Source organism: Conger conger, chromosome 7 (assembly GCF_963514075.1).
Source record: "Conger conger chromosome 7, fConCon1.1, whole genome shotgun sequence".
NCBI lineage: Eukaryota > Metazoa > Chordata > Actinopteri > Anguilliformes > Congridae > Conger > Conger conger.
In genome coordinates, this window is record NC_083766.1 from 31,348,661 (window position 1) to 31,376,160 (window position 27,500).

Sequence of the window (27,500 nt, forward strand, 5' to 3'; positions counted from 1 at the left end):
TGTGTGTGTGTGTGTGTGTGTGTGTTTTTAGCAGCTCTGTGCAGGTAATGTCTCACCTGTGGGTGTGTGTGTGTGTGTGTGTGTGTGTGTTTGAGCAGCTCTGTGCAGGTAATGTCTCACCTGTGGGTGTGTGTGTGTGTGTGTGTGTGTGTGTGTGTGTTTTTAGCAGCTCTGTGCAGGTAATGTCTCACCTGTGGGTGTGTGTGTGTGTGTGTGTGTGTGTGTGTGTGTGTGTGTGTGTGAGCAGCTCTGTGCAGGTAATGTCTCACCTGTGGGTGTGTGTTTGAGCAGATCTGTGCAGCGCCGCACTAGCAGGCCGAACATGGCCAGGCCCAGAACAGTGGTCTGCTCCTGCAGCACGGAGCGTGCCTCACCAGGGCCGTCTGTCAGTGAGAGAGAGACACGCACGCACGCACGCACACACACACACCCAGCCACCCACACACGCACGCACGCACGCACATACAAGACATACAAACACACACACATATACACACACACACACACACACACACACACACACACACACACACACACACAAGACATACAAACACACACACATACACACAAGACATACAAACACAAACAGATTAATTCCATCTGTCGATTTGGGGACAACACAATCAACATTAAAGCCGTGCATTCCAAACGTGTCCTCTGATTTACATTCACATTTACATTTTAGTCATTTGACGCTTTTAATCCAAAGCGACTTACAAGGGCATAGGTTCTTCCACAAGTTAAAGCATCACATCCATAACTAGTAAAATACACATGAACTGCTGTTGTAAACATGGGTTGGCTCTAGATACCCTGTGTGAACTGTAGAGGATGACCTGAGTCACTGGCTCCCAGCAGGGTGCATTAGAGCTGTACGTGCATCACAGCCACACAGCTAAAGGGGTTTGGCTGGGAGGGTCAAAACTGGGATGACTGTTGGTTTCATTCAGCTACTCCTATTTAGCGCAATGATACTGCAAGCGTGCACCTATAACCTCGGTCGTACAGGAAGAGATACCACGCGCTGCGTGTAATGCATGACGAACGAAAGCATTAAAAGTACAGGCGCAAATGGCGATTCCACCGGACATTTTCTCAACAATGGTACGCACGGAATTACCCGTCTGACATTTTGGTCTAAATGTCAGATACCATTTTACTCTTAAACGTCAGAAAACAGCCCCGCTTTATATGTATTTTGACTGTGTGGTTTTCAGAAGCACCACTTTGTGGTGATGCGCAGAGAGGGATTCTCTCTACGGCACTGTGCACTTGACTTCACTCACTGCCGTGTGAGTGATAGAGAGAGACTGCACAATGCCCTGAAGAGCTTTTAGTGCCCCTTTGCTATAATGCAGGACACACAGAGGGGTATCTGGTGTCACTGCTACAGACTACACACAACTGCCGGCTAGACCACTACACATTCCACTACAATGTACTAGTCCAGATTAGACTACACCATACAACAGATTATACTACTACTGCATATTCGACTACACTGTACGGTCGATAAGGCTCCAGCTATGCTGCTGATTAGACTACACTGGCAGCCAGACTAGAAGAGGGAACGGTATGCAAACACACTGTAACTGGCTCGGTTACTGTTGTTAGTACTCCAAATAAGAGGTTTCATAAATAATGGGCATGCTTGCTATATGGGATGCAAATACGGATTTCATCTGCTACCGTTGAACATTTTCCCGAGTGTAACAGGTATACACATCAGAGCAGACAGAAAGCCTTACACACACACACACACACACACACACACACACACACACACACACACACACACACACACACACACACACACACACACACACACACACACACACACACACACACACACTACTAAAAATATACACCCATCCAATCGAACGCCGGCTGTCATGATCTTACAGGCCTGCTCTGCGTCTGCGGTGTACAGTGGTGGCGAAACAGCAGGTTAATATACACAGACATAGTATGAGCCTTAGGAAGACTATTCCCGTTATCAGTGGGAGACGGAGGGAGTCGCCGTTACGCGACTCTTACCATCACACTGACTCACGGCGGGCCAGAGCCGCCAATTCGTGGTGTGGAGCAACCGTGTGATCGCCGGGTGTTGCCCAACCACAAGTTGGGGGGTGAAAACGGACCGCTCCTCTGTGGACGTGGCCTGGTGTTCCCAGCCATTCCCACAGATTAGAACGTAGTGCCCGGCTGTAAGCAGCATCTGGGTTACTGACGCCATCGTGGACTATGACGTGCGCTCAATCAGCCCGACTGCCAGAGTCCCACCATTTCTCAAGTGAATAAACTCATATTGGAACTATGAAATCCACAAACACTGTATTATGCGATGATACAACTGGTGATTAACTGGAATCTGCAATGTTATTATTGCTTCCATAAATTGCCTGCGAATGATTTGGCTGCAAATTACCACGCCACAAATCAGATCAGAGTTGAAAAAGATACATCTCACTTCTCTGTGACTCTACACTGGGAACGAGGGCAGAGACAAAGAGACAGAAGTATGGAGAGACTGTAGTGAATTCAAAGAGGAAGAGAGGCACATGGGAGAGAGGGAAAAGAGAGAGAATGGCAAATGCAGAGCTGGGGACGGAACGCGCAGAGAGCCTGGAACGCTAGAAGACACAGAGATGTGGTCACAGACGGTCAAGAAGGAAGGAGATGGACAGGGAGTGAGGGGGATGGAGAGAGGGAGAGGGACAGAGGTATAGAGGGAGAAGGTAGAGAGGGAGGGACCCTGGAGGGGAGAGGGACAGAGGTGTGGAGTGAGAGGGGAGAGAGAGGCAGAGAGGAAGAGAGGTAGAGGTAGAGAGGGAGAGGTAGAGAGGGGTAGAGGGGTAGAGGGAGAGAGGGGTAGAGAGGGGTATAGAGGCAGAGAGAGGGAGAGAGGTCTAGAGGGGTATAGAGGCAGAGAGAGGGAGAGAGGGGTAGAGGGGTATAGAGGCAGAGAGGGGTATAGAGGCAGAGAGGGGTATAGAGGCAGAGAGGGGTATAGAGGCAGAGGGGGGTATAGAGGCAGAGGGGGGTATAGAGGCAGAGGGGGGTATAGAGGCAGAGGAGGGTATAGAGGCAGAGAGGGGTATAGAGGCAGAGGAGGGTATAGAGGCAGAGAGGGGTATAGAGGCAGAGAGGGGTATAGAGGCAGAGGGGGGTATAGAGGCAGAGGAGGGTATAGAGGCAGAGGAGGGTATAGAGGCAGAGAGGGGTATAGAGGCAGAGGAGGGTATAGAGGCAGAGAGGGGTATAGAGGCAGAGAGGGGTATAGAGGCAGAGGGGGGTATAGAGGCAGAGGAGGGTATAGAGGCAGAGGAGGGTATAGAGGTATAGAGGGGTATAGAGGCAGAGGGGGGTATAGAGGCAGAGAGGGGTATAGAGGCAGAGGGGGGTATAGAGGCAGAGGGGGGTATAGAGGTAGAGGGGGTAGAGGTAGAGAGGGGTATAGAGGCAGAGAGGCATGCAGAGAGAGGGGCAGGGCGCTGTCATCAGCCGGGCTGGGATCAGGAAGTGTGCGGGGGATAAGGCCGCCATGTGGCAGGATGTTATGGATTTCTAATTAGAGCAATTCATCTGTCAGCACCACATCGCTTTCACTGCTCTTCCAGGGAGCGTCGCGCTCTCACACACTCTCACACACACTCAAACACACTCTCTCACACACTCTCACACACACAGACACACTCTCACACACACACACACACACACACACACACACACACACACACACACACACACAGACACATTTTCACACACCCTCACACGCACGCAGACACACTCACACTCTCAAACAAATGCATGCAGACACTCTACCACAGACACACAAATGCTCACACACACACGCACACAAGCATGCATACACACATAATCACTCACACACTCAGTGTTTTCACACAGGCACAAGCGCTGGTTTTATCTTATTTATCTGCTTTTGCACCCGGGCTATGCCAACTTGGCAACAAAGAACACATTATTTTTAGATTTCAGGAATGTGAAGGTACTGATGCTTCAAGACTTTTATCAGTACATTACACAGTAATAACAACAAATTCACACAGCCAACTGGTTGCTAAAATCACAATGCACTTGATCACAGTTATTTAGTGACCCCTAATTTGCTCTGCTTATCACACACCTCTGTGTTGGAAATCTTTTCAAGGACAAAATAAATAAAATCTATATACAGTATCTCAACTTAAACACATTTTCTAACCACGCTGAGGCACTTGAGGACATGCCACACCTTAAGACAATCAGTGCTGAAGGGATTACAGGTGATGCGCTGTACACTGCCCCTAACGCCACTCTGGCTTCTGGCTTCTGTCAATGCGTATTTTAAAACGTTTTTTTCTAAGCCTAAATTTCCCACTATAAAAGTTCACCCAAACTGTCTGGGCATGGTAATGAGAACTGTCAATAACTGAAAGACCGTTGGCCCACTTTCCAGACATTGTTGTTTGTTACCATAGCTACCTCCATGATACGCGCTCAGCTTGGGAGACAATTTTCACAAGCTAGCAAACTTAGCATATCAACTATCGATAGCTAAGTTAAGGTAATTTTTGCGAGCTAGCTATCCATGTTAAAATAAAAGCCCAATTACAATGTCCTTATGAAAGCAAACTAGCTAGCTGGCTAAACGAATATAACCATAAATAGTCGAATAGTCCTTAAAAGGCACTCTAATCTCAGGGAACCTAACGTCAGTCAAATATTTGCATGGTCTAGCCTGCAGGCCAGTGGCGCAAACTGTGGATCACAAGTTATAGAGGAGGGGTAAGGAGAGCGGTTATCGCCGTGTGACGCATAACGACCACATTCTCAACCGGTTGAAAATAGGACGATAAATTTAAAACACTCACTTCTCCAAAACTAAAGAACAGACATAATTAATACTATCATCTTGTTTCTTCAATGCCCTCTTGTGCAAATTGCTTACAGAAACCAATGAACATGGTACTCCTTTAAGTTTGGGTAACTTAATTATTGATAAGTTCTACCCAACTGATGCCAACGGCAGCCTAGTGGGTACATGACTGGAAGCCCTGGTGTAGCCACAGTAAGATCTGCACAGCGTTGGGCCCTTGAGCAAGGCCCTTAACCCCGCATCACTCCAGCGGGGGGCTGTCCCCTGCCTGGTCTAATCAACTGTAAGTCGCTTTGGATAAAAGCGTCAGCTAAATACCTGTAATGTAATGTAATGTAATGGGCAGCTGCAGAGCAGGCAGAATCGGATGACATTCGGCGACGGTGCTGAACTGGCATAAACTAAAGGCCCCCGCGTGCATGTTAGGCCAGGCGGCTAAAGGGCCCCGCGTGCATGTTAGGCCAGGCGGCTAAAGGGCCCCGCGTGCATGTTAGGCCAGGCCGCTAAAGGGCCCCGCGTGCATGTTAGGCCAGGCCACTGAAGGGCCCCGCGTGCATGTTAGGCCAGGCCACTGAAGGGCCCCGCGTGCATGTAAGGCCAGGCCACTAAAGGGCCCCGCGCGCATGTTAGGCCAGGCCGCTGAAGGGCCCCGCGTGCATGTTAGGCCAGGCCACTGAAGGGCCCCGCGTGCATGTTAGGCCAGGCCACTGAAGGGCCCCGCGTGCATGTTAGGCCAGGCCACTGAAGGGCCCCGCGTGCATGTTAGGCCAGGCCACTGAAGGGCCCCGCGTTCATGTTAGGCCAGGCCACTAAAGGGCCCCGCGTGCATGTTAGGCCAGGCCACTAAAGGGCCCTGCGTGCATGTTAGGCCAGGCCACTAAAGGGCCCTGCGTGCATGGTAGGCCAGGCCACTAAAGGGCCCCGCGTGCATGTTAGGCCAGACAACTAAAGGGCGCCGCGTGCATGTTAGGCCAGGCCACTAAAGGGCCCTGCGTGCATGTTAGGCCAGGCCGGAGTCCCCCCAAGGAGAGGGGAACACGAAATGGAGCAGGAACTGGCCGAATGTTTCATTGAAAGAATTTGCCTCTTATTTTCCCTCTTTTTTGGAGGCGGAACATTCCAGCACGGAGCGCGGAGAGCACAGCGAGGGCGGGTGGAGGGGGAACGCAGAGCAGTGGCCTGAGGGATGTTTAGATAGGTGCAGGCTGCCACTAGGAAGTCCGGGCTCCAATATAAACACACCGCCACACAGCCCCAGTTGCTCGCAACTGTGGGAGAAATGTGCCCGGAGACACCCAGAGAGGAGAGGGGGGGAGAGAGAGGGGGGAGAGGAGAGAGATAGATGGGCGAGTGGGAGGGAAAGCTGGACACAGAGAGGGACAGAGAGAGTGAGAGAGGGAGGGAGGGAGAGATACTCAGATAGAAAAAGAGTGAGAGGAAGAGGGAGGGAGATACAGAGAGAAATATCAAGAGAAAAAGAGATGGATGGGGAGAGGGGGCGAGAGACACGGGGGAGGGTGGGTACCCAGTAACTCCCATATCTCTGGTGAATACACACACACATACGTATGCACACACAGACATGCACGCACACACACTAGACAGACACAAACCCACAGACAGTCACACACACACACAGCAGACTCTGAGCGAACACACTTCTCGCTACACGTCTCGAGACCATCTTTAATGCCTGTATCCTGATGTAATCTCGCATAAACCTGAAGCCCTGACCTCTGCTCAGGTTGGCCCACCCCACTGGGCTGTAAGAGGGTCTCCCCAGGGCAGGGGGCAGCAACAGAGCACATATATCACCGGCCACGGCGCTCTCTTCAAACCACGCATACCAGCGCAGCCGCCATTACGGCTCTGACTCAGTTCACAACTGCGCCTACCAGCGCCGCCGCCATTACGGCTCTGACTCAGTTCACAACTGCGCCTACCAGCGCCGCCGCCATTACGGCTCTGACTCAGTTCACAACTGCGCCTACCAGCGCCGCCGCCATTACGGCTCTGACTCAATTCACAACTGCGCCTACCAGCGCCGCCGCCATTACGGCTCTGACTCAGTTCACAACTGCGCCTTAACACCTTCTCATGCACACAGAGCAGGGCAGACAACAAGCTCGACGCAACCCATTTCCCCGACAGTCAGATCGCATCGGAGAGGGTCGCCATGACGGTGATGTCATTGCATTGAAATTCGTTAGGAATGACAACGGCACTCTTGAGGAAAACCCGGCTGCAGTTTGGAGAGGGGGGGGGGGGGGGAGAGAGAGAGAGAGAGAGAGAGAGAGAGAGAGAGAGAGAGAGAGAGGAGAGAGAGAGAGAGAGAGAGAGAGAGAGAGAGAGAGAGAGAGAGAGAGAGAGAGAGAGAGAGAGAGAGAGAGAGAGAGAGAGAGAGAGAGAGAGAGAGAGAGAGAGAGAGAGAGAGAATGTGTGTGAAAGAAAGAGAGTGTGTGTATGTGAGAGAGAGCGAGAGTATGTGGGTGAGAGTGCGTGAGTGTGTGTGTGCGTGTGTGTGTGAGTGTGCGATAGTGTGCCATCTTAAAATAACTTGGAATAATTGCATGTTATAGTACAAATTGCTAATTTGTTCAGTATTTATTACCGTTACTTTTATTTATTGTTTTTTATTATATGTTTAACATTCTGAGATCATTTTTATTATGATTGAATTATATTTATAAGCTCTACAGTATGGCATTCCTATTGGACATGTTCTGTGCATACTTTGGCAGTATTGCTACGGATGTCCTAAAAACAGCACCACTGAACTGAGAGAGGGAAAAAGGGACAAAACAGAGTCAGAGGGAGGGAGAGAGAGAAGAAGGGAGGGACTGGGAGGAGGAGGGAGGAAGGAGGGACAGAGAGAGATATGTACTATGTGCTTATTTGCAACAGAGAGAAAGAAAGAGTCGCTGGAAAGTGATGGACTCACACTCCAGCCCTGACCCTGCAGCACAGCCTGCCAGTAAAGCACTCAGCACCCTGCCTTACCAGGAATGGCACATATCTACCCACATCCCTCTTTCTCCCACACACACACACACACACACTCACACACACACACACACACACACACACACACACACACACACACACACACACACACACACACAGACGCACACACAGACGCACACACAGACACAGACGCACACTCGCACACACACACTGTCACACTCTCACACTCTCACACACTCTCACACACTCACACACACTCACACACACTCACACACACTCACACACACTCACACACACTCACACACACTCACACACACTCACACACACTCACACACACTCACACACACTCTCACACACACTCTCACACACACTCTCACACACACTCTCACACACACTCTCACACACACACACACACACACACACACACACACACACACACACACACACACACACACTAACATTCACACACGCACACATACACAAACACACGCAAAAATACTCTCACATGCACACAAACGTGCACACACACACACACACACACACACACACACACACATACTCTCCCTCACACACACTAACACCAACACTAACATTCACAAAACACACAGCTATACAGGCCGTCACACTGATAATGATACACGTACACACGCTGACAAAAACTACCACACCACACACATATATACTGATACTGCCAGACTCTACCAAAACAGTGGAGCAATGGGTCTGTGCGGCAGTATCACGCACATGAAATTATCCCCACAGGCAAAATATTTAAAGGATACATTTTACTCATATAAAAACGACATAAAACATCAATACCAAAATAAACATTGTTTTCAGTTCAGTTCCAAATTGTTCTCGCCACATTTATGCAGACGTGGTGTTCGCACGGTTCAGACCCAGCCTGCGTGTCCCAGCTAGCGCAAAATAAAGAGATGACCGGTCGCACGCTAGCTTACTCAATACTCAGCTAATAGCTATAAATAGTACTTTACGCCATTGTATTATTCAATGGAGAAAAAGCATGCAGCGTGTCTTATGAGAATTTTACAGCAAACCCACTCCAGCGTGGTGTAAACTCAAGTCTCTGAGAAACGTCATGGAATACAGTAAGCTGCCGAATGCCACGCTTAGCCGCTAAGTTGCTTAGCTCCAGAATAAATGACCGGTGACGGGGAAAGTCTTGTGTGTGATGGCTACCGCGGAAATACTTGCGATTCCTATTTGTAAGTATGATATCCATTTTTATTTGCCTTCTTTCATAGCAACAGAAGTTGAATTCACATGCAACCAAACACTACTATTATTCAAGAATTGACTTGGGAAAAAAATTAATCTGTGAATTTCTCACACTCAAAAGTCTTTGATACAAAATGATTTGAACCAAACTGATCCACTGACTTCTGGTCAATGCTGATTATGGCATTTCCGGCAGGGGTTTCACGTGTTATTTTTGTGACAGTGGCACAAGTCTAATTTCTCCAACTAAATACTAAATACTAAATACATGCAGTAGTTATTTAGAAAAATAGCAGGAATTCATTTGAAAGCTGGTCACTACAGAACGATTCCAAAAAAAGTTCCAAACAACGGGAATAAACTTAGTTTAGATAACCTGGCCTTTTTTTATGCAACAATCGTCATTGTCTTGTGAAAACTTCACCTGTGCACACGGCACACTGTGGGGGGGGGGGGGGGGGGAACCCCCAAAAACAATAATTAATTAATTAATTAATTAATTTTAAAAAGCATCCAAAAAAAATCCAACAAAGTACGAAAGAAATGACAAACACTGAGCGGGGATGACCTCAGCAGATGTTCCTGGCCCTGCTGGCCGTATCGGCACATCGACTTTCCACTCCTTTCTGGAAGGTTCTGGAAGTGGAGTCACTGTGTTCTCTCAGGACCCATAAGGCTGAGGAGAAGGTGGTGGTTGACTGGTCCTGCATGCGAACAGCACGGCAGGTATGCGCCCCCCCCAGCACGAGGCTGTAAGACCTCCCAGGGCCCGGCGGGCGACAGCTGTGGTGTGACCTCCACCGCTCCGTTAAAACACCTACACTTAACACCGTGAAGCGAACGGGCCAAGTGCAGAGAGGAGCGCGCACAAAACAATCTGTAAGTACTGTACGGATCACTGTAACAGCGCTACGCTGGGCCACGGAGAGTAACCGCGCTCTGAACTTGTGACGGGGAGGGGCAATGTGCTCGAAATTCCTGTCCAATGAAACCAGGCTGCGGCCTCGTGACTGAGGGAGCCGCGGCAACCACACAGCTCAAATAAAAACCCAGGAAAACAATTTGGTCTACATGCCGCGTGTCGAACAGAGAGCAGGATCCACCCAGCCCAGAACAGACAGGAATGATGTTCAAACTGATAAGCCTTACAACTATCAGCAGTCTGTTCAGCCACTATACAGTACATTTCAGATTAATTTAACGTTCAACTATTAATCTAGTTACCATCGCACTGGTTAATTTCTTTAAACGCCTTACACTCTTTGCAACGCGCTTGTAGAGCTTGCCTTTTCAATTGAAGAGCTGAAGAAAAGCTGGCTCAACAGTGTCAACCTCAGAATGCAGGGTGATATTCAGGACATAGTTGGAATATAAGTAGGAGATACTCAACTGATATATGGGCGGCATAGGAGATATTTGGGAAAAACACAATTACTAGCCTGAGATCCTGAGTTATGCTGCCTTACCCACGAAGGCCAACACAGTCAACTAAAGCAAATGTTCCACCAACATAGGGAGTTAGCAATGCACAGTGCTGGACAGACCAGCAGACTGGACGCATGGGACCACCATTACTGTGACACACCAAAGCCCCAGGGACAACCAGGACATGCAAAAGGAGTAAGAAAATGGAGATTACCAGCCATTTGTGTTTAAAAGAAATGGTTGGCATTTATATAGCGCCTTTATCCAAAGCGCTGTACAATTAATGCTTCTTAATCACCCATTCATACACACACTCACACACTGATGGCAATTGGCTGCCATGCAAGGTGCCGACCAGCTCGTCAGGAGCATTTAGGGGTTAGGCGTCTTGCTCAGGGACACTTCGACACAGCCCGGGCGGGGGATCGAACCGGCAACCCTCCGACTGCCAGACGACTGCTCTTACTGCCTGAGCCATGTCGCCCCCATGTCGCTCCCTAAATTAGATACAAAGGTGGGAGGTCCCAACAGTGCAAAGCAGTTGCCTGACAACAGAGCTAGAAGTTCTGAAATTCCCCTTCTTAACTAACGCTAGCTCAGGCTTGCCACTGGTAGTCTGTGCCTGCAGCACCATCATCTCACTTGGCACACGCTACAAAATGGTTAGCATTAACGCAGAGAAACTATATCAAAGAAACACCAATAATAATTTTCAAATGTTCCATTTGCCAGGGCTAATAGATGACCTCAGCCAATGCAAGCTAGATACATGGTGAGTGACCGTTATGATAATATCACTAGGTAGTGTTTTAGGAGCCTAATAGCGTAGTGGCCTGTAGTGTAGTGGTTAAGGTACATGACCGGACAGGCAAGGTTGGGGGTTCGAATCCCGGTTTAGCCACAATAAGATCCGCACAGCCGTTGGGCCCTTGAGCAAGGCCCTTAACCCTGCATTGCTCCAGGGGAGGATTGTCTCCTGCTTAGTCTAATAAACTGTACGTCGCTCTGGATAAGAGCGTCTGCCAAATGCCAATAATGTAATGTAATAAAATCTCAATTATCTAGTTCTCCAAACCCCTATGCTTTTAGAAAATGTTATCTAGTGCAGCATTATAAACTAGCCAGTTTGTCTAGTTTATAATACTATACTACGTTGGCAATAGTTGATGGAATTGCTCTTGCAATAAAAAAGCAGGCCGCTTTTTCTAGGTAATTTAATTCGAAAATTCTCGCTATTATGCTGAATCTTCGTCTTTAATATGTGCAGATTTCGTCTTGGAAAAAAATGATTAAATGGGAACCTTGCTTATGTTTATACATTTTCTTTTTTTTAATAAGACTAGATTAAGCAACTATTTACATTTCAATAGCTATTTAACATTTGTAATTCCATTTTAAATTCCAATGCATAATCTCCGCCCAATGATTAATCCAATGAATACTGTGAACAAGATATCACAGAGGGCTTGCCTTTTTTGTTATGTACGTGATGTCACAGACTCGGCTGTGTGCTAACCCAAAGGACTGCCACATGACTTAATGATCGGTCCACCCCGGAATGCTCATGCAGGCAAAACATTACATTACATTACATTAATGGCATGTGGCAGACGCTCTTATCCAGAGCGACTTACAGTTGATTAGACTAAGCAGGAGACAATCCTCCCCTGGAGCAATGCAGGGTTAAGGGCCTTGCTCAAGGGCCCAACGGCTCAGCGGATCTTATTGTGGCTACACCGGGGATGGCTCATCGACCTTGCGTGTCCCAGTCATGCACCTTAACCACTACGCTACAGGCCGCCCATAACATATAAAAAAGATGAAAAGAAGCTGAGGCGTGCAGGGTCGGACTTTAAAACAATCTTAAACCCCACCTTCGCGTTTTGGGGAACATGCACCCAAAAACGCAGTGAGGACAGAGAGCCTGGTACCCGCGGATCACTTCAGTCTGACCACGTATGAAACACTGGCGGCCATTTCCCACAGCTCACTCGCACAGAAGAAAAAGGCCCCAACAGAACCAGGACAGAAGATTATTATCACAATGAGCCATTTTCTCATGGTGAGAATGCTGGGGAGGATGCTGGCGGGGGAGCAGTGTGTCAGAGCACCTGCTTCTCTGGGCAGGAACCGCAAGAGGCCTCCCAGTGGTGGTGGGGGGGGGGCAGTCAGACTGCGAAAGCCTCCATCAGCAGTTCAACCCAACGCCCCAGAGTGAACACGAGGTCATGAGGTCAGAAGACTGCAGTGACGCAAGGCCTCATACTAACGACGGCACCTCCTACAGCACAGTATCCCCACCAACGCATCATAGAACTGGATCCATTTCCGCAAGGGAGAAGAGCACCGCCCTACTGGCTCAATGACATGCTCTCGCTAAGAAAGCAGGTTTCTCCCAAGTGCAGCTCTTCTAGCCAAGCAGCCAGGCAGACCTGGGTCAAATGTGTAATTGTTTCAGATTCAAATACTTTTCAACACTTTACTGAGCCTGTCTGGTGTATATTGGAACCTATGAAATATTCTCTAAATGTGCAGACCCCATCTTCTGTTCCTCTTGGTTGGCTCAACTCCACCAGGCAAGATCAATCGAGCAAAGTATTTGAATCCAAAACAATTATGGATTTGACCCCAGTCAGCAACCATGACAAGTCACAGTCAGCAGTTAAGACTCAGTCACGCGACTGAGCTCCGGGCTCCCTGGACACGCAATCTTCATGGACCCCGACAGCCACATTGTACATTACATTACATTTGGCAGACGCTCTTATCCAGAGCGAGGTACAGTTGATTAGACTAAGCATGAGACAATCCTCCCCTGGAGCAATGCAGGGTTAAGGGCCTTGCTCAAGGGCCCAGTGGCTGTGCGGATCTTATTGTGGCTACATCGGGGATCGAACCACTGACCTTGTGGGTCCCAGTCACGTACCTTAACCACAGGGCACAGGGGCTGTCTAATTTGTTTATTTGCCTCTTTACCATGCGGGTATACGGGGAGCTTCATAAAACTACAGTCATAAAGATCTTAATTTCCTCCAAAGGTTTGGAGTGGTTCACGGAGCAGAGGTGGCCTTTTTCTGAAGTGAGCGTTCACCTACAGCAACACCTGCGCACATCCACACACAACACCTGCGCGTATTAAATTACACGCGCGCATCCAAACCCGGGACTAAAAATAGAAAGAGGCTCAGCTCTGGACACGGCTGGCTGTGGATTCCCCAGTGCCCAGAGGGAAGGAAGCGAGAGAAGGTAAGAGAGAGCTGGGGAAAAAGAACAGAGGGAGGGAGAAGATACAGGAGGAACAAAGCGAGACTGACTGTAATTTATGATGGAAAAATCCTAATATTTCTCCCAGGCCGAGTCATGATGCGTCGCCTATGTCATTCAAAGGGGGTTTTTTTGGCACACGTTTTAATCTTCATGTGGCCTGGAGCAGTAGAGGCCAGGAGGGGAGGGGGAGGTCTCCCTGGATGAAAGGAAATGGAGGTGCAGGTGTCAGGGCAGGAGGCACAAGCCCGCTTCTGTTTTCCCCCCCCATCTCTACAGGCTAGTGGACCTGTCCGTCACACGGAGCGGGCGGGGTCTGACTGCAGGTGGCTCGTCTCCAGATCGGGAGACCCTGAGGTACGGCCAATTAATGAGGGAAAGGGGGAAGTCTGACTTCAAATGGGGCGTTAAGATGATGGATGCCTTCTTATCGTCTATTCCATCAATCTCTCAGTTCCTTACAGATGCGCGCACACGCGCACACTCACACACTCACACACTCACACACTCACACACTCACACACTTCACCTACAACACTTACTGCTATCATTCATGGAATTATAAAAGAATCATAAAAAGAAGAAACCATTTATCTGAAAGTAGCATTCCATGAATAAATGATGCAAAATCTACTGAGCTAGAGCTAGATCTCTCATCGATATTTTGTAGAATCTGGCATACCGAATTAGCATTGAAATGAAAACCAACAGGATCTCCAGGAATAGGACTGGGCCAAATTAAATTTTGACCGCAGCATCAACTGGATAGGAGGAGAAAACCCATCTTGAACATTCAGTGAATTCATACAGCTGGTTATGTACCACAGTTCAGGTCAAGTGCCATGGCCAAAGCTACGAAGGCACTGTGCTGCCCTGGCTGGCAATCGAACCTCCCGTACAACCGAGCAGGCCCAGTTCCCTCAACACTACACTACCCTAGCAGCATACAGACCGCATTGGATTGCATAATAGAATACCATGCAGGGGAGTTCACTGAAATTTGGTCAGATGAGCTCACTATACCGTGGTATTGTCTCTATACGACAGCCACAGCTGCTGGTTTAGTCCTGCGGTCTTACAGGGTGGGGACTGGAGGACAGGACAGGGAGTCCTGCAAACCCAGTGGTTTTTCCACTCGCATACTCTATGTTGGGTCTCACGGCAAAGTCATATTCCTTGCAACAGACTCACAATGCTACAGAACAATGCCTAGCTTAGCCTCACCGACTACTAACGCGGTGTGAAGAAGCTGGAATTATGATTTTTGCGGAAGACGACGTGCACAAGCTCCCGTATGTAATTTTGGTGGAAATAGCTCACGTTCCTCAGAAAATTATGCAGATTATGGAATGCGCCAGGTACATCTTCAGTGATTGGTTCCAAGTGTGTGCTAGCCCACTTCTGGCTCTTTCACAAGGCAACAACAAAGGAAGCAAGCAACAAGTCGACACACATAAAAATGTCTGCCTTCAAAGACAGAATCTTTGCAAAAGTTTTATTCATAAACTATAGTCACAGACGGTATAGACACTCTTATACCATGTCGGCCACAGTATATGCATAGTACAGGAGCTTCTCCGCATTTTGCAACTGAAGTATAAAACAAAAGCTTAAAATCGTCACGGGATTCAATTGCTAGTGAACATGCTAATGAGAAACGCCACCGGCACTATGCTAGTTACACTATTTATATGAAATATTAAAATACATATGAAAACATTAAATATGATTAAATGATTACATCAGTATTTTAGCCAGATTATTGACATAACATTATACTATGCATGAGCGCTTGTGTAACATTTCACACCTGACAGCAATAAAGATTAAAACTGGTCAGCTGGGCTGGGATATCAGTGGCTTCTTCACTGCTTCCAACAGCTAACTGAAGAGCAGTACCTCTACCTGCTTCTACCCCACAGCACACAGAGTCCTTCACTACAAGGCAGAGGGGCATAATAAACAGAAACTATCACATTTAAATGGGGGGGGGGGTCAATGTGAATACACCAGGCTGGGGTTTATTGGCTGTCCTGTGGGTTTATAGGAGCTCTGTGCAGTGCCACGTACATTTTTATGGCAACTCTACACGAGAGCATCTTGGATGAGAGCGTGGACGTGCTCAATTGATTTGGACAGCATGTTTTGATTAGTTGCACATTATCTCACTGTCTCACAGGGATGACTAACACGTGGGCCATCAGGTTAGGCCAGGTTAACCCAACCACAGCTTGATTCTACTTTATTTATCTTCATCTTCCCCAAATAAAAGGACGACACAATCGCTTTCAATGCGAGTATGGCAATGCGCACAAACCGAAATGAACCGAACGGGGCCCAATTTCCTGGAATGGCAAAGCGGAAAAACAGCTCTTTAGGAATGTTGACATTTCAGAGTGATGGAAACAGGAGAAATGTCAGTTTGTCAAAGGCGGGGGGGGTTTGCCTTCAGTGGCAGAGTGACACTAACCAGGGGCGGGGCCAATCGTTCGTGGGAGCGGATTGGTGAAACGACAGCATGGCACGGAATTTTATTGTCTAAACCATCCATTTTAAAAAGAGATCTAAACATAACGCCCATAACAAAAGGATAATTACAGGAATCACACTGAAGACTGAACACACTGGGGAGGCACTGATACCCAGATGATAGAGTCGCAACAATATAAAAGTGTCATCACAAGCAGCTATAACACAACAATTCACCGCTATGTGTGTTAGTATTTGAAATAATAGAAAGCAGGTTAATAACTTAGTCTACATCAAGTTCATGAACCACCACCCCTCAGTTTGAATATACAGTATATTCCTGTAGTTAGGAGACCCAGGCAGGATGTACAGTATAGGCAGAAGAAATAGGCGCAGTGTCGTATCACAACCTCGGGGAGAAGGTCACTCAGTTCAGGAGAAACATGTTTCCTATATATGGCGACACGAGAGCACTCAACGGTTACCTTTACAAAACCCCTTCACACTTTTAGCGGTTCTGAGGGAATAAGCGCTGTCTGCAGTGAAAATATATGATTTATATTAAATAATATTGCTGCGTCCTGCCAGCGAGTAGTTTTGTTGAGTCTGGGGTGGAGAGTAAGCCTGTGTGAGAGAGGGTGGGTGACGTGAGGTCCCCCTGGTTTATGTTCACGTCTGCGTGCGGCTGAGCCCCGCTGAGCCCCGCTGATCCATCTTCCGCTAAGGTGGCGGCCGGTGGAGATAACGCACTCGTCCCCCCGACCCCTTTCACACTCACTCCATCACCGGGAGGAGGCGGGAGACCCCTCTCCCTCTATCCGTCCGCCCCTTCACCGTTACCTCTCTGACACTGTTCCCCCTTTCTCCCTCCCCCAACGCTCCGACACTGCTCCCCCTTTCTCCCTCCCCCAAAGCTCTGACACTGTTCCCCCTTTCTCCCTCCCCCAACGCTCCGACACTGTTCCCCCTTTCTCCCTCCCCCAACGCTCCGACACCATTCCCCCTTTCTCCCTGTCCCCACGCTCCGACACTGTTCCCCCTTTCTCCCTCCCCCAAAGCTCTGACACTGTTCCCCCTTTCTCCCTCCCCCAACGCTCTGACACTGTTCCCCCTTTCTCCCTCCCCCAAAGCTGACACTGTTCCCCCTTTCTCCCTCCCCCAACACTCTGACACTGTTCCCCCTTTCTCCCTCCCCCAACGCTCCGACACCATTCCCCCTTTCTCCCTGTCCCCACGCTCCGACACTGTTCCCCCTTTCTCCCTCCCCCAACGCTCCGACACTGTTCCCCCTTTCTCCCTCCCCCAACGCTCCGACACCATTCCCCCTTTCTCCCTGTCCCCACGCTCCGACACTGTTCCCCCTTTCTCCCTGCCCCAATGCTCTGACACTGTTCCCCCTTTCTCCCTCCCCCAAAGCTGACACTGTTCCCCCTTTCTCCCTCCCCCACCACTCCCTACACCGTTCCCCCTTTCTCCCTGCCCCCGCCACTCCTACACCGTCCCCCCTTTCTCCCCCAATGTCCACGCGCCACCCCTCCTCGGCGGTTGTTTCTCCGAGCCGCTCAAAGGAAGGAAACGATCAGCAGCGCTCGAAACGAAGAGCAGGCGCTGCTGTCCGAGACTCCGGTGCGCCAGGAGATAACAAATATGCAAACAACCCCTCACTCTCTCCAAGAAGACGGGAGGAAAAAAAAAAACAGATAAAAACCAGAGAAAGATGGACCGACGTGTCACCCAAGCCAAACACCTCCTCCTATTTTACCCCAACTCTGCGGTTTCTCCAATTCTGTAATGCTTAATACGCTTCTCACACACACTCGCACACACACACACACACACACACACACCACGTGCACAATCTTTCCTAAAAATGTCTACTACAGGTACAATAGGTACGATTTTTGTGTTAAAATATAGTTACAAGACCACTGTAAATCCCTTCCTATCATTGGAATTGCCTGTGTTCATAGTCCTTAAATTTTGGTTTCAAAATATACAGTTGACGGTCCGACACTCTGTACCAAAACATTGTATAACTGTACAATAATTCAAGCTCATTGGTTGAAAATTTGTTCTAACTGCCACAACCAATGGCGTTTCAACATCAGCGTATTTACAGACAAGGGGGAGGGATAAACAGTGTTGTGGTTTGAAGGTGTCTGTTGCTGCTATTCCTCTCTTGACCGTTAGAAGCCCGAAATGACCCATCGTATCTTTAAGGGGCAGATGAAATGAGACCTTTTTCAGACCGCGAGGACAAACTGAAATTGAAAGTAGGAGTTAGTTTGTAAAGAGTTGTTTTTTCCTGTGCCTGACGCGCTGTCGGGAGTGCGTGACCGGGACACAGCCCCGAACGAACGCATAAATCCCCCAGCCTGACGCGGACAGGCACCCGCCACCCCGCCGTCCTCCCCTTCATCTCCCCGTCCCACTGTTACCAATCTATTCCCTCACTCACTGCAGCCCCTCTCTCTCCTGAGAAAAAGAAACCTTTCCGCTGGCCGCTTTCTTCTGCCTTCCTTCTTGTGCCTGGTATCTGGCCTGCGGACATGGCAGCCTCCGCAGCCACGGGCTGAGACATGCTGACCCGAGAGAGGAAAAACTAGGTGTAGTGCAGGACGAGGAAAAGGACAGGCAGGGAGAGGAAGAGAAAGAGAGAGAAGGAGGGAGGGAGGGAGGGAGAGGAACACTGCTAGGGCCTGACCAATGGCAATCTTATGAATGGAAGGAAACCCGAGTGAAAAAAGGCTGTTTAAACACCAGAGATGATAATATAACCAAACAGTTTCCAAACTTACTGCAACGCAGAAGAGGAAACAAGGTACGGGGGGAGAAAAGAGACAAGGAAGAGAGAGAGGGAGGGAGAACAAGAGAGGTTTATTTTATTAGTCCTCAATAAATATCTGACAGATTTCCTCAGGAAATATCGCAGATCACATGTAAAATAGTTTAAGACTGATGTCAACTGCTGCAACATATGAAATCTATTAATGAAAAGCCACAGCAGGCAGAGACGGAGAGGGAGGGAAGGAGGGGGAGAGAGAGAGAGAGAGAGAGAGAGAGAGAGAGAAGGGGAAGAGAACTAGAGACCGCCAGAGAGAGAGAGAGAGAGAGAGAGAGAGAGAGAGAGAGAGCAGTGCTGAAAGTTTAAAAAAAATAAAATAAAAAAAATCTCACGGCCTTTCCAAATTCTTTGAGAGGTAAAAAAGTCAGCCAAGACACAAAATCAAGAAAAAAAAATCCGGAAAAAAGGAAGGGGGAAAAAGAACTGAAACACACACACAGACACAGACACACACACACACACAACGACAGACACATGTGCACATACGTTCACACACAGACACACACACACACACACACACACACACACACACACACAGACAAGACAGACAGACAGACAGACAGACAGACAGAGACACACACGTGCACAGACGTTCACACACAGACACACGCATGCACACATTCTCTCACACACAGACAGACACGCATACACACACAGACAGACAGACAGACACACATATGCGCACACACACACACACACACACACAGAACTCCACATCCTGCTGGGACCACAGCCAACATTGCCGCCAGAGAGAGAGAGTGAGAGAGTGAGAGAGAGAGAGAGAGCGAGAGAGCGAGAGAGAGAGAGAGAGAGACGGTGTGAATAGGAGGTGGCCATTCACCATGTTCCTAAGAGGTGGAGGTGACTTAAAAAGGTCTTCCCTATTCCCTATAAGTGCCTGACCTGCCTCCTTATGTTCACAGCTGTCCTGAACCCTGTCCTGTTCTCTGTGGTCACTGAGCAAGCCGCACACGCACGCACGCACGCACACACACACAGAAGGGTACAGTGTTTGCTCCTATACTGAAGCTAAGCATACCACAGGAGCTGTAACTCAAGTAGCGCCACAAGGTAATGGAACTTGACAAACAGAAATGCATACATATCAGAGAAGGCAATTCATTGGCGATGTCGCAGATTTCAAAAACGCAATTCAAACAGGAAAACAAACATTGGCAAAAGCGAAAACATGCAGGCACATACATACAGGAAGCTATGCGGTAGTTTCTGTTTTTTGTGTTGGGGGTTGGGGTGGGCAGGAACTAGCTCTGCCCCTGTGGCACCCATTGCAGCCCATAGGCGCCCCAGCATCACCCCCCCCCCACCCCTCAACCCCCCCCCTCACTCAGCCAAGCCGAAAACCACAGCCCAGTACCCGCAGCACTAAAAAAGAAGGCCCCGATAGCTTGGAGGGACACTCGCAGGCTAACCAGCCTGACTGAACACAGAGAGCCTGAGAAACAGAGCCGGGGCTGTGCAGGGTGAGAAATGAGTCAGTTTGCGACTTCTCTGTAATCGTGACGACCGCGGAAGGGCACCGAGAGGCCAGGCCGAGGAGGAGGGGGGGGGGGGGGGGGGGGAGGGTGTGAAAGAGGAAGTGGCACTCAGCAGGGCACACGGGCCCGCGGATGGGGTGGGGACCGAGAAACCCAGCTCATTTCTGCTCTGCCGGGAATCCAGCGTGAGAGCGCCCCCAGCTCTGAGCCTAGGGTAGGCTAACCAGAAGCGGCTAGCCTCTGGCAGCTGTGGGGCCCTTGTAGTTGCGGGGCCTTTAGCGGCTTTAGGGGCAGCTGCTGGGCACCTGACCGGGGTGCTGCACTGAGGAAGTGTCTGACCGGGTTAATGCGTCTGTCTGCAGCTCTTCCTGGTCTGTCTGACCACCCAAACCACATCCTTGTCTATTCGTTGAACAATTGCCAATCATCATGCGCCCCAAAACTCCCGCCCAATCGGCTTCTGACAGCTCGCGTGCGGAGGGCAGAAGTGTGACCGTTAGACCAACCTCACTGAAGTAAGTGCGAGTTACTGAAATCCAATCGCACATCAAATTACCGTCAACTGTCAATTTCCACTTCATTGGTCAAATAAGTGCACAGAGGTGGAAAGAGTCTCCAGTTGATGAAAGAATGAAAAAGCCAGCAGGTTAAAAAAAATATATAAGATGGAGAGCTCCATCTGACACAGCTTGGTGTTTCATTCAGGCATTCACAAACTAGAGAAACAACTGTTTCAAAATGCATTTGCTTTGCAGTTCAGCACTGCTTCAAGCAAAAGTGTACATAAAAACAACGCTCCACTGAATTCATAAAACATAAAATTATGACAATCAAATTCAAAAGACCATGTGATTATTATTATCGTTAATTGTCCTTATCAACAGTAAGGAGCCTTTTGCAAATGAACGGCCAAGGAAAATATGGTTTCAGCTGTCGGAAATATTTAGAAGTAAAGTATTAATCAAGTAAACGCGCTTGTGAAGAGAAAAAGGAAACGGTGAAGGGGCTGAGTGTGGTTGTGGCCATTTTAAAATGCCACCCCAGCCAAAATTAGAAAGAAAGGAAATGGCAGCGCTCAGTACCAGTGGGCATTAAGTGAGATTAAGGTTCAGAGAAAACAGAAACCGACATGCTGTACGCCAACCACGGTGTGCGTGTGTGTGTGTGTGTGTGTGTGTGTGTGCATGCATACAGTATGTGTATGTATGTGTGTGCGTGCACGCATACAGTATGTGTGCGTATGTATGTGTGCATGTATCCATCTCCCAGAATCCTGCCCACTGAATTCATGCTGACATCCTGCTGGTTCTCCATCTCTCACTAGGGCCCCTAAAGCTAATTTAGTTTAATTTGTATAGTATTTTCCCTCAGTTTTCTCCCCAATTTTTAGTTATCAGCAATTCCCAACACCGTAACCCCAGAGTTGGTTAGCCTACCCAACAATAGCCACCAGGAATACTAGCGAAACCAGGTTTTTTTCCGACAAGCTACTAGGCACACACAAAAAAACAAAAAAAACCACACACACAGGGAGGGCGCCATTTTTTCTGCCGTAGCAGAACTTACACAGGCGTGGTACTGCCAGTAGGTGCCACTGGAGAGTGGTGAGAGGGAGAGGGGAAAACCCATGATCGACCATCTCCGGTGAATTACGTCAGAGGTGCCCTGTTACCGCCAACAAAGACCCAATGAGATTCAAACCTGCAGTGGAGCGGTTGGCTGAAATTCGGGGTGCCCCTCGGGTGGCCAGTATAACGTTTATTGACAGAGACACTCACACAGTCCCACAGATGCTTTACAGGAAAACAGGAAATGGGAAAATTGAGAAAGACCGGGCCAGTGACGTAAAAAACGCTCAGCAGAGGGAGGAAAACACACTCACCATTTCACCCTGCACCCTACAGAATCCCCCGTTTCATCTCCTCCACCTCCCAGTACCCCCAGTCTCTCACTGGGGCCCCTAAATTCTCTCTGTAGCCTGTTCCACCTCTTCGATCTGTCTGTAGCCGAGAGAATCCCTGTTCAACCTTCATTATCTCCACTGGGGCCCCTAAAATCTCCCACTGTAGTGCTCCAGTTCGTAATCCTAAAACCCTGAAGTGAGTTAGCATTTCTGATCCATGGGTTCCCTTGGCAGAGGTTTTACCATAGGGAATATAAGAGCCGAGGTTAACGTAAGCTTAAGCGTTTTGTTCTAGGAGTCAAATCACATCGGTTAAGATCTGAACCGTGAATTTCGAAGCTGTTATGCGCTTTTGAAAGGCAAGTTGCTAACAATGGTCACATGCCGCCAGCCACAATTCAAGTTTCACACTAGCCCGCCCGCACATTACCATTGAAGTTCGCTCCTCCTGCACCTCCTCCACCTACAGTAGGCGCCCCTTAGACCCCAGCCCCCCTCCTCTATGTCCTCCATCTTTCCTTAGTGGCAACCCAGGAAACCAACCCCCCAGCCCACACCCAACACAGCCAGTGACTCCGGCTAAGTCTTCAAACTGTGAAACACTGTAATGCTCCAAAATCAAAACTTTAACCTCGCTGCGGAGTTGATGTTTTTGGCTATATGAAGCCTTCATCAGAACCGTGAAGGCTTGATGTGGCCGAAAAGTCAATTCGACAGAGATTAGAATTGTGATTTTGGAGCATTTACAACAAGTTTGCAAGTTTCAAAGCTACTCCTTTTGCTGGTGTGCGTGCATGTCTTCGGGTATATACTGAAGGCCACAATTATTAGCTTTAGAGCAGGGACAATCAAATCACGACCCTCGAGGTCGGAGAACCGCTGGCTTTCCACACTCCCTTCACCTGGGAGGGTGTGAAGACCATCTGGCCAATCAGTAGCCCTAATTGTTCAGCGACTGACCTGGGTGAAAAGAAAACCAGGGCCAGTTTTGGATTCAAGGTCCAGATGTGATGACGACTGCTTTAGAGACACAATGGCAAACACAAAGTGTGTTTTCTACAGGTGGTCACTGAGCACTGACGCTGTGCCTACTCGGTCACACTGTGCCAGGTTGCCTCGGTCACACTGTGCCAGGTTGCCTCGGTCACACTGTGCCAGGTTGCCTCGGTCACACTGTGCCAGGTTGCCTCGGTCACACTGTGCCAGGTTGCCTCGGTCACACTGTGCCAGGTTGCCTCGGTCACACTGCCAGGTTGCCTCGGTCACACTGTGCCAGGTTGCCTCGGTCACCCGGGCTGGTCCCAGGAGTGTGAAACTCAGAACAGGTGGGGCCCAATCAGCCTGCAGAGCTCTCGCTCTGGCGGGAAACATAAACACGGAAACTAGCGAACGTGTACACCGGGAGGTTTACGACCGCGGGCGGATCAGTGTTTTATAGGTAGTTAACTATAGGCAGCAGGTCTGTGGATGCTCTGGACCCTGTTGGCCTGTGAAACCTGACTTGAAATACATCTAAATCCAGGCAATATACTCACCCTTAAAAAAATACCCTCACAAAACTGCAATATATCGCAATACATCGTAAATACGTGGGCTTTCTGGAACATGTAGTCATACATTCCACAGCAGTGAAACATATTGCAATATATTATCGCGCACTAAACTGTATATTTACCAACAAATTCTTTACTGTCGTCATACAGTGATGACATGCTCTCACTGCAAATACAATATATTTTTTGAATATATTCCATCTCTTTAAGGTCAACTTTTGGCTAAAATATTTCATATTGAAAATGTATTTCTGAAAGAAGACCCTCCCAGGCGTGAACAGGCTCTACCCCGTGGGTATCCCTCCACCCCTCCAGCACCTGAAGTTCTGGCGCTGAGCAGAGAAAGTGCTGGAAAAGACCTCGCGGGCTGGCCCCTCATTGGACCAGCCTCCGCGTTCCTCTCCCGCTGAACGCCCAGGCATCCGTCCCCAAAGGCCAGCGCACACGTTTCTCATATCAGGGTCTGCTGTTTTTCTGAGAACAGCGAGGCGGAGAGCACTCCCTAACTCTGCCAAGGGGCTGGGGTGGGGTGGGGGGGGTGGGGGGGGGTGGCAGGCCTGCAAATGGTTGCAGAACCGTTCATTATTAGCCGTAGCCGTTGCTGCGTTTGCGTGTTGTCGTACCATCTCTGCTCTGCTTGTTTACAGCATGCGTGCCCTTATGCAACAGATGTTTGTTTGTCTTGCCAGTGAGAAGACTGAATTGAATCGCGTTAATTGAGAGAAAGTGAGTTGAGTGATTTCGATGTTCATTTAAAAATACGCCGTTATTTTGTCTCCGCATCGCGATTATAATTTTGATTATAATAAAGTCAATCTAATGTAACCATGCGTTCCTTCTCCATTCTTGTTTATTTACATTTAATCTGATTGCCTTAAGTCTTGATTATTGTTATCCATTGGCAATGTTGTTGCGCTCAGTCACAGAACTACAGCAGCACTGTGCTGAACGTGAACAGGGAGACACCCAGAGAGAGAGCAGACGAGGGAGAGGGACAGAAAGAGAGAGTGAGAGAGAGAGAGAGAGAGAGAGAGAAGGGAGGGACAGAGAGAGATAAAGAGACAGATAGTGACTGAGAGGTAGGGAGACAGAGAGAGTGAGACCAAGAGGGAAAGAGAGACAGAAAGAGAGTGAGAGACCAAAAGATGGAGTGAGTGGAGGGAGGGACGGGGAGGGGAGATAGAAAGAGAGAGGGAGAGAAAGCGAGAGGCAGAGAAAGGGACAGAAAGGGAGAAAGCGAGAGAGAAAGGGAGAGAGAGCAGAGCGAGCTGGACGCCTGGAAGAGGCCCAGTGGCTCGCTCGCTCTGACACTCAGTCACCGCTCCCTCTCCCTGTCTCAGACCATCTGTGCGCAGGTGTGTCGGCTCGTCTTCATCAGTGCACGCCGTTCACAGCTGTCAGGGAGGTGCCGGGGCTGCTGGGAAACGGTCCTCCTCCATCACCGTCAGGCCGGGGGGGGGGACCAGGCGGCCGGAGGGGAAGAGGAGAGGGGCCGCGAAAGAACACCAAACAGCCGCCGGGGTTCCCTACGACACGAGCGAGGCGACGCCGACGCCTCTCCCTCCTGCTTCAGTCACATGCCCTGCTCTTAACTGACAGTCTGTGTCCTACAGCCTCAAGTAGCAGAGAACTACAGAGGAAACGCTGTTCTTTTTTCATGCGAGAGACACAGAAAGAGAGGGTGAGACTGAGAGCCAGAGAGAAGAATGACAGAGATGAAGAGCAGGAGAGAGGGATAAGGAGAAAAATAACAAGGGAAGGAGAAAGGGACTGGAACAGTGCGTGTGTGTGAGATTGTGTGTGTATGAGTGTGTGTGTGTGTGTGTGTGTGTGTGTGAATGTGTCTGTGTGTGTGTGTGTGTGTGTGTGTGCGTGCGTGCGTGTGTGTGCGTGCGTGTGTGCGTGATTGCGAGTGTGTGTGTATGAGTGTGTGTGTGAATGTGTCTGTGTGAGTGTGTGTGTGTGTGTGCGTGTGAGTGTGTGTGTGTGTGTGTGTGTGTGTGTGAGTGTGTGCGTGAGTGTGTGTGCATGCGTGCGTGAGTGTGTGTGTGTGTGAGCGCCTGTGTGTGTGTGTGTCTGTGTGTGTGTGCGCGTACGTGTGTGTGTGCGTGTGCGTGTGCGTCTGTGTGTGCGTGTCTGTGCGCGTGTCTGTGCGTGTCTGTGCGTGTCTGTGCGTGTCTGTGCGTGTCTGTGTGTGCGCGTGAGTGTGTCTGTGTGTGTGTGCGTGTCTGTGTGTGTGTGCGTGTCTGTGTGTGTGTGTGTCTGTGTGTGTGTGTGTGTGTGTGTGTGTGTGTGTGTGTCTGTGTGTGTGTGTGCATGTGTGTGTGACAGAGAGAGAGACTGCTACTCAGGGTGTGCGCGTGTCCGCCAAATGGGATCACTACAACTCGTAGGAATTATGAGGCCCTTCTGCCTTCCACAAAAAAAAAGAGGAGGTAGCTAAGTTCAACCTCCATCCCACACACCAGAACTCTCTGGCAGGGGAAGTAGTTTGATATTTATTATTTAAATTGTGTTTTTTTTACTTCCAACTTTAATTTAAACGTTATTTCCTCTGTGTCTGGGCTCTGGGCACCTACGAGCACGAATGAACCGAACGTCTTTTAAAAAAATAAAGGAGGGGAGGGGGGGGGGGCGAGAAGAAAGGGGGGGAGAGAGGAAAAAAACAGGCCGTCTCTTGGGTGCCCTTCTTGCCATCCCATTTCCTATGCATCTGGTCTGTGTTTGTGCAGAGAGAGAGGGGGAGAGAGAGAGGGAGAGGGGGAGAGGAGGAGAGGGAGGGGGGGCCGCCTGGGGCCGATTAATAACCAGTGATTTATAAGAAGTTGTATGGAATAATACAATAAAAATGTGAGTCTGCGTGTGTGTGTGTGTGTGCGCGCAACAGTGTGTGTGTGTGTGTGTGTTCACATTCACCATCTTCCCCTTTTCCTGGGAAATTCAAAACAAATTAGTGAGGGCAAAAAAAAAAAAAAGAATGAAAAAGTGCACGCTCGGGGTAAATTGGGCACAGATGGATAGAAGACAGGAAATAAAGAAAGACAGAAACAGAGAGAGGGGACAGTGAGGGCAGAGTGGTGAGACGGAACAGGGGAAGATGGAGAGAGAGAGGGATGGCAGCAGTTTAATGAGGGAAGAGGGAGCGATGGAGTGGGGGGCTGTGCGGAGGAGGAGGAGGGTTTGACGGGGCAGAGAGAGGGTGAAGGAGAGGACAGGGGGAGCGGTGGAGAGGGAGGAGAGGAAGAAAGGAGCGGAGACAGAGAGCGAGAGCAGAGAGATCAGGGGAGTTCCCATGGCCTGGGCAGAGGAAGTGGACGGGTTGGGGGGGGGTTGAGGCCCTTCCACCCGCCGTACCGCTGAGGCGCTGCAGCTGTCCGACCCACGCGGAAACTGCCCCCGTCATGTGACCGCCCAGACGCCCGGGCACCTCCATCTTACCCCCGCTTCAGCTCTGTCTCATGTG

General features: G+C 49.3%; 1 protein-coding gene across 1 annotated transcript in view; it reads right to left on the reverse strand.

Annotated features, from left to right (window-relative positions):
* smg6 (SMG6 nonsense mediated mRNA decay factor) overlaps positions 1-27,500 on the reverse strand; it is a 115,076-nt gene that overhangs the window by 53,049 nt on the left and 34,527 nt on the right. Inside the window, exon 10 of the mRNA XM_061248222.1 lies at positions 270-383. Within this exon, the coding sequence (XP_061104206.1) occupies positions 270-383 (114 nt within the window). The remainder of the gene's footprint in view (positions 1-269; positions 384-27,500) is intronic.